Here is a 15,190-nt window from a genome sequence, read left to right on the forward strand (position 1 = left end):
GTTAGTGTCTGGTCCCCATAGACGGCAATGACTGCGGAGCGGAGATTTGCCAGAACATTGAACGAGTTTAAAGTTCTGGTGGATTTTTTCCAGGAGATTTTCTGGGTGGAAAGTTCGTCTGAAAAACTCTGCAGTGTGCATTGTGCAGCGGAATCCCATTTCCAGCACTGGAATTTCCAAGCAGAATTTTAAAACGGAATTCTGCTTGAAAATTCCATAGTGTAAACCCAGCCTTAGGGGAACATAACCTTTTTGACTCTGTAAGTGTGTGCATACAATGGTAGCCAAATACAGAAAATACAGTTACTTTGGCCTCCAGTACCTGAAATGTATAGGTTACATTCAGCAATGGGTAGCAGCTATAAAAGCTGTGCTGGGCAACCCCATTTATCTTATCTGATATAGTTTAAAGTAAAGTTCTCTCTTATTCTTTATTCACTTCATTCACATAATGCAGGCTGTCATACATCATTATGCCTATATTCTGATGACAATGCTGTAGTGTAATTTACCTTCCGTCATTGCACTGGCAAGGGCCGCCATCAGGGCAGTACTGTGATACTACCATCAGGAGGCTAGGCCAAACATATTAAGGAGCCTCTTGCTGCTGGTTCTGCCCCCTTCCCCTAATCTGCCTGGTGGACCAAAAAATTCTGCAGTATGGGGCCCTGAAATATTTGTTGGCGTTTCTGCAGAGGCCTATTATGCAAATTATTCCTGATTGTAAAAGGACCAATTTAGATAATAACATACTATATGCCTGGCTGTAAAAAGCACTTCCCTAATATAAATCCCTGAGAATCTCTTTAAGTGTAGAGTACTGCTTAACTGCACAATCCATATGTTTTCTAAATCTGCAATAAGAAATCAGTGCAAAAATGAGCTCCTGTCATGTGACAGAGGCTATATTTTCTTTCATTTCATAGACAATTCACGATAGATGGAGCTAATTCCAAAATATTGTAAATTACGGTAGAACTCTCCAGTCCATTTCCACATACATGTGCTTTATTACAGTTGGGTATTAGATGTAGTGAGATGGTAGAGGGATTTAGAAAACAATAGACTTGTTTTCCCTTAAATCCCATATACACATTAGGCAAAAGTTGCCTGAATCTTCTGATTTTGTAGGATGGGCTGACTATTTTATATGTATGGGGACCTACCGATTCTTCTTTGAGAGATTATGTTGGGGAAAAAAGAAAGATGGGACATGCTGAATTTTGACAACAAATCTGGACAACAGAGCTGTCTGGAAGAGGCTTTCTATCCTATCTCCACTGACAACATATGCACACTCAACTGAGCTAAGCATGTATGAGTATGGTAACTGAGATGAATAACTGTTGGTTGATCTACAGCTATAGACCGTGTATGGCCACCTTTACCCTTGGAGTATTAGGTAAATACCAGGATTGTGGTTAATGACAAATTCTATATAGACCTTGCATTCAGTTCAAAGTCATTGGGGGAGATTTATCAAAGCTGTCTATGTCCCGCATGGATATAGACCAAACTACAGAGGGTTAGTCCAGTCTATTGTGCGCCTAATTTATCAAAATGCACACGGATCTTGATAAATTCTGTGCACAGACTTCGGGATCTATGCTTTAGACTGTATTTAAACCTGCTCCAGAATGGTCTGACATTTCGGCGTACTTTCAGCCGATGCGACTTGTCACTGAAAAGTCGCTTTAAATTCAGCACCAATGCATTTTTCCGTCTAAAATAGACTAGAATGCATCATGTTCTAAAAATCCTCTAAAGAAAAAGTCGCAGAAAAGTTGCACATATTTAAAATGCGACTTTCTGTGCGACAAATTTAGACAGGAAAAACCAGTCTAAATCCTTTGATAAATCTCCCCCAATGACTTGAATCTTATATTGGTGTCAAATTTTCAGTAAATTACGTATCATAAATAAAACTATTACTTCCAGCATTAATATGATGTGTCATCTGTGGAACAGATGGGTTGGGATTTGTCCAAGAATGAAAAATCAGATAAAGTAGCTGAAGGAAAGATATGCCTACCAGTATGTGATACTACATCTAGGACACATTTTACCTACCTCAGAATACAAAGCATAGTATTTGTAGTGTTTATGTAGAACTCTATACATGCACTGTATCTTAACTTTTAGGACAGCATTTCTATAGGGGTCACCAAAATATTGATATGACTGCATGGCAAAATATGGGCTCTGCTTCTGCATAATGATCCCTGTTTAGTGTTCACTGAGGAATATTATAGTTCCTTGTGTTGAATGTTAAAGAGTTATCCCAAGATTGTAACATTACTAGGATAGGTAAAAAAGTATGGGTAAGGGGTCTGACTGGTGGGACCCCCACTGATCACTTATACAGATGTCCCGTTCCCCATGTGAATTGACCTGCAGCATACTCACCTGCCACTCCACACCACCGCTCTTGTGTTCCCTGACACAAGTGCAGCAAAAATGTTACATACATGATGCATGCACCTCAGTCAATATAGAACAACCCCCTTAAACATTTCACTAATTCGATACAATTGGCTACTTGCAACAACAAAACCCAGGAGTAATCATCTGGGGTGAACACACTCTTAGGCTTTGATCACACAGCAGAATTTTTGCTTGAAATTTGGTGGTAAAATTCTGCTTGGATTTCCACGGCACACAACATGCCATGCCAATTCTTTCTGCGGAATCGGTTCGGAATGCATTGTCATCTAAGGAGGCAACACATTTCTAGGCAGTCCTAGTCCTGCAGACTGTGGAAAGTCCGCCAAAAATCTTCAAGGTGGAAATTTAGCCATGTGAACATACCTTCACAGTTGTTGTTTTTTTGCACTAAAATGTGCTATATAAGAGGTTTACTATTGTGGTGAAGTATCTCCTTCTGTCTCTTTGTGTAGCAGTTTGACCCCCCAGCTTGAGCTTTAGTAGATTAATCTGATTCAAAGACTGTAATGCGCCTGAAGATTAATCACTGATCCCACGAGAGGTTAAATCATTCTGTGGACCTAATCCTAATTTATAGTAGCATTTCTTGGAACAATATACATGTTGTATCTATCACAATAAAATCCTAGTCTTATATGTTCTAGTGAGCAGTAAATGTATCTTACCATATTGGCCATAATGTGTCGTATTTGTTTTCCCCAGAGAGAGAGAGGTTAGAATTAGAGATGAGCGAACTTACAGTAAATTCGATTTGTCACGAACTTCTCGGCTCGGCAGTTGCTGACATCCTGTATAAATTAGTTCAGCTTTTAGGTGCTCCCATGGGCTGGAAAAGGTGGATACAGTCCTAGGAAAGAGTCTTCTAGGACTGTATCCACCTTTTCCAGCCCATGGGAGCACCTGAAAGCTGAACTAATTTATGCAGACTAAAGTCATCAACTGCCGAGCCGAGAAGTTCGTGACGAATCGAATTTACTGTAAGTTCGCTCATCTCTAGTTGAAATGAATACATGCTAGGTACAGCATTGCTGAATATTGGAGTGAGTTCACACCTAGTATTTTGGGCAGTATTTTTTTTTTTGCCAAAACCAGGAGTGGAACTGACAGAGAAACTATAATGGAAAGATTTGCATCTTTTTCTGTGTTTTATACCCATTTCAGTTTTTTTTCCTATAAATATTGACCAAAATACTATGCGTGAACCATGCCTTATAGTACTATATAAATAATGGGAAATAAATACATAATTCAGCATTGCTGATGGGATATTTTTGTAAGAACACCATTTTTAATATTTTGTAGTGACTAAAATAGCTGACCCTAATACTTACACTTCTGCTGTGCAGATCATAATCTAGGATTAGGGTTTAGTATGATTTATTATTGGAATAAAATAGGTATGCATGTATTGCATCTGTAATCCTAGTGCTTGTGTTGTTTTCACTATTTTCTCATGTTCTATCTAGTCAGGATCACTAGAAATGACAGTTCACCACTCACCACTATTGGGACATGTAGCAGAATTTTATGTATGGTGTTGTCTGTAACAACTTATATGAGCCTGGACCGTAACTACTTATATGAGACCTGTGCTGCACCTCATTCATTTGAATGATGGAGTTGAATGACGGAGTAAAATAGTGACTCTGGTCAGCTCATTTTTGGACCGTATTCGGCTTTGCTGCCGGACTTAACATCATGGTCTGCCACGGTTTTTAGTCCGGTAAAAAATCTGATATAGTTAAAAAATGAGCCGACTGGAGTAAGGCTGCATTCACACTTCGTTTTTACATTATGGGTACCGGATCCGGCTGGGGGAGGGGCAAACCGGGCTTACCCGTACCCCAGCTGGACCAGCACTGAACTCCATTTACTTTAATGAGCCGACCGGAGTCAAACGGTGACTCCGGTCGGCTCATTTTTGACCCGTATGCGGTTTCCTGACCGGACCTAAAACCGTAGTATACTACGGTTTTAGGTCCGGTCATAAAACCGGATACGGGTCAAAAATGAGCCGACCGGAATCACCGTTTGAATCTGGTCGGCTCATTAAAGTAAATGGATTTCAGTGCTGGTCCGGCTGGGGTACAGTAGAGCCCGGTTTGCCCCTCCCCCAGCCGGATCCGGCATCCATCATGTAAAAACGAAGTGTGAATGCAACCTTACTGTCTGACTCTGTTCGGTTCATTTAAATGAATGGGGTATTGTGTGGGTCTGGCAAGGATACGACAGCTGCCAGTTTCTAGATTCACCGTATTGCAAAAACTGCAGCATGTACTAAAGTATCATAACACACACATTTTTGTCCATAATCAGTAAAACAACAGGCGTTACATTTTATCCTTTCTATTACAGTCAAAAATGCGTCCATAAATTACGTTAGTAAATTTTACGATTGGTGAACTTATCTTCAGGGTAAATATAGAGTATTTGGTCTAAAGCTGGTTAGGACTGTCCTACCAGCTAATGTGAGAATGACTCTCCCCATGATGGCAGATGTTTGAAAGATGGAGGAATATGGCATGTTGGATACCCACAGAGGAGTCTGTCAGCAGAATAAATGCATGCTCCTCCATGTTGTGTGTACATGTGTAATGAGGGATCAGGAGAGAAAACTGTTAGCTAAATAAGCAAGATCTTATGGTGTATGGCCAGTTTACGAATATTTCACATTTTTCAAAGTGGATTCTGGGGTATTGGGGCATCTATAAATACGGTGTCCATTTTAGGACATTGTCAGTCGTCAGCCGTAACTCCGTCCCGCGTCAGTCAAAAGTTTCCTGCCTTTTCTCTAGGACCAATCTCTGTCAGCCGCAACTCCCTCCTCCGTCATCCGAAACTCCCTCATCCAAAACTCAGTCATCCCTTTAGACTAAAAACCCTTCTTCCGTGTAGCAGAGCTGAGTCAGTGTCGGCTCTCTGCTATACGGGTTTTGCTGTACATGCTATTCAGTGTCGGCTCTGCTATACAGACTCTGTAGCACATGTAGTATCTATAGTACACGTGCAAGTTTCACAGTTTTGACTCTGCTATACATGCTGTGTAGCGTTGGCTCTGCTATGCGGCAGCAAGTTGCTTATGAGGGAGAATCGTCTGAGGGATGACAGCGTTTGGACGAGGGAGTTTCGGAGGAGGGAGTTGTGGATGACAACTGACGGAGGATTGGACCGAGGGAGGAGGCGGGAGCTGTTTCGCCTGATGGGGGACGGAGTTGCGGCTGACGACTAACAGCGATTGGACTGAGGGAGGAGGCGGGAGCTGTTTGGCTTGACGGGGGATGGAGTTGCGGCTGACGACGAACAGCGATTGGACTGAGGGAGGAGGCGGGAGCTGTTTCGCTTGACGGGGGATGGAGTTGCGGCTGATGACTAACAGCGACTGGAACGAGGGAGAAGGTGGGACGCTGTTTCGCCTGATGGGGGACGGAGTTACAAACGTATATAAACCGTATATAAACATGTCTAACTTTGTATACAAATTACTTAGCCGCACAAAAAAAGAAACTTTGTACAAAAACTCCACACCAAAATGTTGCCACATTTTGTCCCATTCTAAGCCGCCCCAAGGTGACAAACTGATATACGCAGTGGATTATTCTTTTTGATACATTTGCTTCCTAATATAACATTGTATACAAGAACTTATGTAGTTAGAAAGTATGTACATAAATGTGCCCCATAGCTTCTAGGGGAGAATGTGGTGCTTAGCTTTGGTCGTACTTTACGGCAGCAGAGGTCAGTAAAAAAATACAAACAAAGTGGGTGTGACCTCGGCCGCAGTCAGCAGGACCGCGCATGGCCTTGTACTAGAGGTCAAGTGTGTTCAGGAGCTGAAATGAAGCGCTGCAGTACCGCCGGTCCCCGCTAGATGTCATCTTTCTCCCAGCACTGTTAGCCGTAGTTCCCTGAATGGCCGCTCAGCGTCCGCCCAGACTCTCCGCTCCCAGGTGTAGTACCCTATCGCTCTGCTGGGTGTCCCCCTCTCGAAGCGGCCTGGGCGGAGACAGGACCTCACACCGGAAGTCGGATTCACAGACACCGGACTGACCGGCGGGCACCGGGAATACTGTAGGAGAAGCGTTCACCATGTCCGGGTATATCCCGGGACAGCTCCCGCTGGATCGTAACCAGGAGAACGAGTTTGTTCGGGCGTATGAAGGAGTGCTGGAGAGATATAAAGGTACCGGGGGGACGGCTCGGTGTCCGGATACGTTGTTTAGTCCTGGCTGGTACATGTGGCACTTCACTGACACATACCCCGGGGCACTGCCATATGTGGGCCGGAGAAGACGCAGCTTGGCCTCACAGATGCTAGATGTAGCAGTGACAGCTCTGCTGACAGCATAGTGTAGACATGGACCAAGGGAGGACACAGGGCATTCTCCTTTAACTGTTTAGATACCGGTCCAGCCATACATAGAGCCACAGCCGCCAAGTGACAAACTCCTCTCTGCTATCTCAGTTACTGTAAAGTGCATGAGAGGCTATTGTGTGTCTGCACCCTGTCAGTGTCATGAAGTGGGTGACTGAGGCGTGAGGCATACATGCTAGGCGGTATTATTTAGGTCCCAGTCACATTATGCGGTTTTTAGAAGGGTGTATATGTATGTGAGCCCGGTGACGGCATGTCGAGGAGGCTGCAGGGTGTAACAATGAAGTGTTCAGTCAGCCATGGGTGTAACATTGATATGAGAGGATAGTCCGCTTCACCAGACACAGCCTGGGTGTAACAGCAGAGTACGGGTGTGACGGCAGGGGGACTGCGCCGACTGTCAGGGGCAGTGTTTCCCAACCAGTGTGCCTCCAGCTGTTGCAAAACTACAACTCCCAGCATACCCGGACAGCCTTCGGCTGTCCGGGCATGCTGGGAGTTGTAGTTTTGCAACAGCTGGAGAAACACTGGTATAGGGAGTATTGAGGGGCTTAAGAGAACTGTGTTTACACTCAGGCAGCACAAGGGTTAATGGTGACTATTTGGTGGGGGGAGGTTGGCACGTGCCTTGGTGGCTATGACACCCATCTGGTACAGGCTGGGCAGTAAGCGGGCACACAGGCGCTAATATGTTTCCTAACAATGGAATGGCTTATTGCCAGTAACATCTTAATCATAAGTTATGTGAAGTAGAGAGGGAACGCTAAACAGGAAATATCCCAGCCGTAGACGGCAGTCTTAAAGGGGTATTCCAGGAAATATATATATATATATATATATATATATATATATATATATATATAAAATCTCAACTGGCTCCAGAAAGTTAAACAGATTTGTAAATTACTTCTATTAAAAAATCTTAATCCTTTCAGTTCTTATGAGCTTCTGAAGTTAAGTTTGTTCTTTTCTGTCTAAGTGCTCTCTGATGACATGTGTCTCGGGAACCGCACAGTTTAGAAGAGGTTTGCTATGGGGATTTGCTTCTAAACTGGGCGGTTCCCGAAGGCACGTGTCATCAGAGAGGACTTAGACAGAAAAGAACAACCTTAACTTCAGAAGCTCATAAGTACTGAAAGGATTAAGATTTTTTAATAGAAGTAATTTACAAATCTGTTTAACTTTCTGGAGCCAGTTGAGATATATATATATATATATATATATATATATATATATATATATATATATAGTTTTCTTGGATAACCCCTTTAAAGTAGCATCCCCTTCTTGGGGATCAGATGACATGGTTACTTATGGGACTTCTAGGTGGTATATTTTATAGAAGCGTCTGTCTATCTATACATACTCGTAAAGATATGGCAGTGTGCCTTTCCTTTAGTGGTATTTCAGGGGTTAAGTCTTTCAGAATTCCTGTCACCTTGGATTTCCTTGGCCTGTACAACGCCGGCATACAACCTGCCAGCATTGCTGCTTTGTGGTGGTAGAAAACTCACGATATATACTTTTTATATATATATATATATATATATATATATATATATACACACACACACACACACAGTGGATTTTATATACATTAACCCTTAACTAAGACCTACAGCTCTGGTCTTCACAAGTAGCAAAGCAGAGTCTTGGGGAACAGTCACATGACTAAATATAAGCTCTAGTAGACAGGGTATGTGGTGACGGTGAGGTGTGCCAGGATCGGAGGGCACCACGACATTCTACAATAGTGTTTTCCAACCAGTGTGCCTCCAGCTGTTGCAAAAGTACAACACCCAGCATGCTCGGACAGCCAAAGGCTGGGAGATGGTGTTGGATTTTATGAAGGATTGCACAATGTCCTCCCTGCTCTCACCCTATATCCTGTATCCTGTTTATATAGCAGTCTACATGATCAATGTCAGGCTGCATTCACGCCACGTTTTTGCAATACAGTTCCCGTATTAGGTTTTTGATGAAAAACGGATTCCTCAGAACCGAACTAAACGGTTTGAAAACATGTGTACAAATTTTAACCCATATACAGTATATGTTTTTAACTTTTCACTCCATTATGAATAAAGTTTCACTTGTTTGATTGAAATTCCAAGAAAAAAACTGTGCAAAGGCAAAAACCGTATGGTGCAAATCGGATGGAACCGTACATACATACAGTTCTGTACGGTTCCCATTGACTCACATGTAAAAAAAAAAAAAAAAAAAAAAAAAAAAAAAAATATATATATATATATATATATATATATATATATATATATATATATATATATATATATAATTATAAATAAAAGTATACAGTTTTTCACCCGGGTCAAAAACCTTGGTAGGGTGCTTTTTAAACCTTGTATTCAGCCTACAGCTGCTGGATCCGGCTGGGGAAGAGGAAAACCGTGCGCTCCTGTACCCCAGCCGGTCTGGCGCTGAAATCCATTGACTTTAAAGGGGTACTCCGGTACTTCTTTTAAATCAACTGGTGGCAGAAAGTTTAACATATTTGTAAATTACTTCTATTAAAAAATCTTAATCCTTCCAGTACTTATTAGCTGCTGAATGCTACAGAGGAAATTCCTTTCTTTTTGGAACACTGATGACATCACGAGCACAGTGCTCTCTGCTGACATCTCTGTCCATTTTAGCAACCATGCATAGCAGATGTATGCTAAGGGCAGCATGGTGGCTCAATGGTTAGCACTGCTGCCTTGCAGTGCTGAGGACTTGGGTTCAAATCCCACTAAGGACAACAATAAATAAAGTGTTATTATTATTATTATAATAACATCAGCAGAGAGAACTGTGCTCGTGTTGTCATCAGAGAGCATTCCAAAAAGAAAATAATTTCCTCTGTAGTATTCAGCAGCTAATAAGTACAGGAAGGATTAAGATTTTTTAATAGCAGTAATTTACAAATATGTTTAACTTTCTGCCACCAGTTGATTTAAAAGAAAAAAAGATTTTCACCGGAGTACCCCTTTAATGAGCAGACTGGAGTCACCGGTTTTGTGACCGGACCTAAAACCGTAGTATACTATGTAGGCATACACACCCCTCAATGTACAACATCTACTCCCCCTGCACTAGAATTCCAGCCTGAGCCCCATTGAGAAAGAAGATTGTGCAGGACATTTACCATACACATCTTGTGTTAGGCTAGGTTCAGACTACGGAATTTCTGCCTGCAATTCTGCTTTGAAATTCTGCTTACTAAAATGTACAAGCTAGTGCAGTGTTTCCCAACCAGGGTGCCTCCAGCTGTTGTAAAACTACAACTCCTAGCATGCCTGGACAGCCAACGGCTGTCCGGGCATGCTGAGAGTTGTAGTTTTGCAACAGCTGGAGGCACCCTGGTTGGGAAACAATGATCTAGTGAATGGGTTTTCCGTTCACCAATTCACACTTCGGAATTTTTAGAAGCAGAATTTGTGAAGGGAAAATCCGCTTTCAAATATCCGCCTGAAGAATGGCGTTGCTCGTTCTTCAGGTGGATATCCTCGCGGAACACATTGCAGTCTATTAGGGACTGTAATGTCCACGCGGTCCTAGTCTGCGCTGGCCACACTCTAGACGGAAAATTTCTGTCTGCAGATTCCGCAGTCTGAACCTAGCCTTAGGATGAGACCATGTGCAAACACGCGTATTTTCCCCAGACAAATTGAGTCTCAAATAGAGATGAGCGAACTTACAGTAAATTCGATTCGTCACGAACTTCTCGGCTCGGCAGTTGATGTCTTATCCTGCGTAAATTAGTTCAGCTTTCAGGTGCTCCGGTGGGCTGGAAAAGGTGGATACATTCCTAGGAGACTCTTTCCTAGGACTGTATCCACCTTTTCCAGCCCACCGGAGCACCTGAAAGCTGAATTAATTTATGCAGGAAAAGTCATCAACTGCCGAGCCGAGAAGTTCGTGACGAATCGAATTTACTGTAAGTTCGCTCATCTCTAGTCTCAAACTTTCAGATGTAAAAAATTTTTGAGCCATTTTTCTTAAAAATTTTTTTTTACAGATAGTTTTCATTAGTCTTTTTGCTACAATAAATGATTACATGCAGTTTGTAAACCAGCCCCTGTTTGGCGCGTGAACAGTTTAATAGTCCCTGGCACTTAGTTATATGACTAATAATTACAGGTGTAAAATTAAACTGACAGCTGTTTTGCCGTTGAATTTTTGAGACCTAAAAAGTGTTTTGTCCTTTGACATGTGGACCCTACAGGGAATTCCCCCTTGGCCAGTGACTGGCTGAAGCAATTCCTGTATGGTCAACACATCAGAGGAAGCAGTGGGGACCGGAAGCCGTCAGAACAATAACTGCGGGGGTTTGGGGCAGATACAGATGCTTTGTTTTTTTTTGTTTTTTATTTATAAAGCACCCCAAATCCATTATACCCCTTTTGAGTATGTTGACACAAGGCTGAAATGCTGCAGGTTTGTTGTAGATTTTCCCAAATTATTAGAGAAGTCATTTAGTCTTTTGTTAACATACATTGAATGTCCATATTTTATTTAGTTGCCATATGTACAGGTTTATGGCTATAGGGTGCAGCGAGGACGTGAGGAAGTGGAGGGTGTGTTACCTGGAGTGGACATGAAGGTATTTGTGACAACAGCTGTAGGCTTGTCAAGGATGTGACAGCATTGTAACCGTGCTGTGTGAGTTACAGGGCTGGGCATGGTAGGGTAGCAGCAGGGATAATGTTTTTCTGTGATATGTTAGTCTAGGGCACGTTGGAATTTGCACGTGCATAGAAGCTATTCACTGTAGTACATGTGTATGGAAAAGTTCAGCCATAGCATGACCCAGCGAGCACTGAAGGTGTGTGCCTTTTGACATAGTACATAATGATATATTGATATACTAAAATTAATTTGGCAGAATTGCTCCTTAACCCCTTAAGGACGGAGCCCATTTTCACCTCTAGGACGAAGCCCTTTTTTGCAAATCTGACCACTGTCACTTTAAACATTAATAACTCTGGAATGCTTTTAGTTATCATTCTGATTCTGAGATAGTTTTTTCGTGACATATTCTACTTTAACATAGTGGTACATTTTTGTGGTAACTTACATCCTTTCTTGGTGAAAAATCCCCAAATTTGATGAAAAAATAAAAAATTTTGCATTTTTCTAACTTTGAAGCTCTCTGCTTGTAAGGAAAATGGATATTCCCAAAAATGTTTTTTTTGGATTCACAAATACAATATGTCTACTTTTATGTTTGCATCATAAAATTGACGAGTTTTTACTTTTGGAAGACACCAGAGGGCTTCAAAGTTCAGCAGCAATTTTCCAATTTTTCAGGGACCAGTTCAGGTTTGAAGTGGATTTGAAGGGTCTTCATATTAGAAATACCCCATAAATGACCCCATTATAAAAACTGCACCCCCCAAAGTATTCAAAATGACATTCAGTAAGTGTTTTAACCCTTTAGGTGTTTCACAGGAAAAGCAGCAAACTGAAGGAGAAAATTCAAAATCTTCATTTTTTACACTTACATGTTCTTGTAGAACTAATCTTTTAATTTTTACAAGGGGTAAAAGGAGAAAATGTATACTTATATTTGTAGCCCTATTTCTCTCGAGTAAGCTCATATCTCATATGTCTATGTAAAGTGTTCGGCGGGCGCAGTAGAGGGCTCAGAAGCGAAGGAGCAAGGGGACAAGGGGATTTTAGAGAGTACGTTTTTCTGAAATGGTTTTTGGGGTATGTCGCATTTAGGAAGCCCCTATGGTGCCAGAACAGCAAAAAAAAAAAAAAAAACACATGGCATACCATTTTGGAAACTAGACCCCTTGAGGAACATAACAAGGAATAAAGTGAGCCTTAATACCCCACAGGTGTTTCACGACTTTTGCACATGTAAAAAAAAAAAAAAAAAATGTCACTAAAATGTTGGTTTTCCCCCAAATTTCACATTTTTTAAATGGTTAATAGCAGAAAAGACCCCCCAAAATTTGTAACCCCATCTCTTCTGAGTATGGAGGTACCCCATAAGTGGACCTGAAGTGCACTGCGGGCGAACTACAATTCTCAGAAGGTAAGGCGTCATATTTGGCTTTTCGAGAGCTAATTTTGCTCGGGGGGCATGTCGCATTTAGGAAGCCCCTATAGTGCCTGAACAGCAAAATAACCCCCACATGGCATACCATTTTGGAAACTAGACCCCTCACAGAATGTAATGAGGGGTACAGTGAGCATTTACCCCCCCACTGGTGTCTGACAGATCTTTGGAACAGTGGGCTGTGCAAAATTTTTCATTTTCACGGACCACTGTTCCAAAGATCCGTCAGACACCTGTGGGGTGTAAACTCTCACTGCACCCCTCATTACATTCCGTGAGGGGTGTAGTTTTCAAAATGGGGTCACATGTGGGTGTGTTTTTTTTTTTTTGCGTTTGTCAGAACCGCTGTAACAATCAGCCACCCCTGTGCAAATCACCTCAAATGTACATGGCGCACTCTCCCTTCTGGGCCTTGTTGTGCGCCCCCAGAGCACTTTGTGCCCACATATTGGGTATTTCCGTACTCGGGAGAAATTGCGTTACAAATTTTGGGGGGCGTTTTTCCCTTTTACCTCTTGTGAAAATGAAAAGTATAGGGCAACACCAGCATGTTTTTTATTTTTTTACACTAACATGTTGGTGTAGACCCCAACTGTTCCTTTTCATAAGGGGTAAAAGAAGAAAATACCCCCCAAAATTTGTTAGGCAATTTCTCCCGAGTACGGCGATACCCCATATGTGACCCTATTCTGTTGCCTTGAAATACGACAGGGCTCCAAAGTGAGAGCGCCATGCGCATTTGAGGCCTGAATTAGGGACTTGCATAGGGGTGGACATAGGCGTATTCTATGCCAGTGATTCCCAAACAGGGTGCCTCCAGCTGTTGCTAAACTCCCAGCATGCTTGGACAGTCAATTGCTGTCCAGAAATGCTGGGAGTTTTTGTTTTGCAACAGCTGGAGGCTCCATCTTAGAAACACTGCCATACAATACGTTTTTCATTTTTATTGGGGAGGGGGGTGGTGGTGGTGGGGGGGCAGTGTACGTGTGTATATCTAGTGTTTTACTCTTTATTTTATGGTAGTGTAGTGTAGTGTTTTTAGGTTACATTCACACTTACGGCAGATTACACTGAGTCTCCCGCTAGGAGTTTGAGCTGCGGCGGAAAATTTGCCGCAGCTCAAATTTGTAGCGGGAACTCACTGTAATCTGCCGCCAGTGTGAATGTAGCCTGTACATTCACACGGGAGGGGGGTCAAAACTACAACTCCCAGCATGCACTGACTGACAGACCATGCATGCTGGGAGTTGTAGTTTTGCAACAGCTGGAGGCACACTGGCTGGAAAACCTTGAGTTAGGTTCTATGACCTAACTCAGTATTTTCCAACCAGTGTGCCTCCAGCTGTTGCAAAACTGCAACTCCCAGCATGTACTGATTGCGGAAGGGCATGCTGGGAGATGTAGTTATGCAATGGCTGGAGGCACGCAAGTACAACTCCCAGCATGCCAAGACAGCCTTATGCTGTTCCTGAATGCTGGGAGTTGTAGTTTTGCAAGATTTAGAGGGGTTCAAGTTGTAAATCACTGTCCAGTGGTCTCAAAACTGTGGCCCTCCAGATGTTGCAAAACTACAACTCGCAGCATGCCCAGACAGCAAACTGCTGTCTGGGCATGCTGAGAGTTGTAGTTTTGCAACATCTGGAGGTCTACAGTTTGAGACCACTTAGTGATCTACAACCTGAACCCCTCTAAATATTGCAAAACTACAAGTCCCAGCATGCCCACACAGCAAACAGCTGTCTGGGCATGCTAGGAGTTGTAGTTTTGCAACATCTGGAGGGCCACGGTTTAGAGACCACTGTAAACTGTGGCCCTCCGGATGTTGCTAGGCAACAACTCACCTAGCAGGACCCGGAAGCCGCAGCCGCCGCACGTGGGGGATCCCCGCATGGAGGATCGCGATCCGGGATCCAGGTAGGGACCTTCGGCGCCGACCTTCCCTGGATGGTTCCCCCGTTTTGCCCGGACACCGATAGGTGGGCAAAGCGGGGGAACCGAACTTTAACCCCCCCCTCCCCCGGTCTGCTATCGGTCGGTCGCTCGGCCGACCAATAGCAGGGATAGGAGGGGTGGCACCCCTGCCACCAAACTCCTATCCCTTTAGGGGGATCTAGGGTGTCTCGGACACCTACGATCCCTCTTATTTTCCGGGTCACTGGGTCACCAGTGACCCGTATGACCCGGAATCGCGCAGATCGCAGGTCTGAATTGACCTGCGATTTGCGCGCATCACGGTCATGGGGGGGGGGTCTCAGGACCCCCCTAGGCGATGTGCCGGGATGCCTGTTGTTAGATAACAG

At 43.2% G+C, this 15,190-nt stretch overlaps 1 protein-coding gene across 10 annotated transcripts in view; it reads left to right on the forward strand.

Moving 5' to 3' along the window:
• The window catches only part of MACF1 (microtubule actin crosslinking factor 1), a 303,966-nt gene that overhangs the window by 54,482 nt on the left and 234,294 nt on the right, over window positions 1-15,190 (forward strand). Inside the window, exon 1 of one of the 10 annotated variants that reach the window (XM_056556584.1) lies at window positions 6,369-6,625. The exons of the other annotated variants lie outside the window; for them this stretch is intronic. Coding sequence (XP_056412559.1) covers window positions 6,532-6,625 — 94 coding nt within the window. The 5' untranslated portion in view covers window positions 6,369-6,531. Of the gene's footprint in view, window positions 1-6,368; window positions 6,626-15,190 lie in introns of those variants that run through there. 10 annotated transcript variants of the gene reach the window in all.

The sequence above is a fragment of the Hyla sarda genome, chromosome 2, assembly GCF_029499605.1.
Source record: "Hyla sarda isolate aHylSar1 chromosome 2, aHylSar1.hap1, whole genome shotgun sequence".
NCBI classification, from domain to species: domain Eukaryota; kingdom Metazoa; phylum Chordata; class Amphibia; order Anura; family Hylidae; genus Hyla; species Hyla sarda.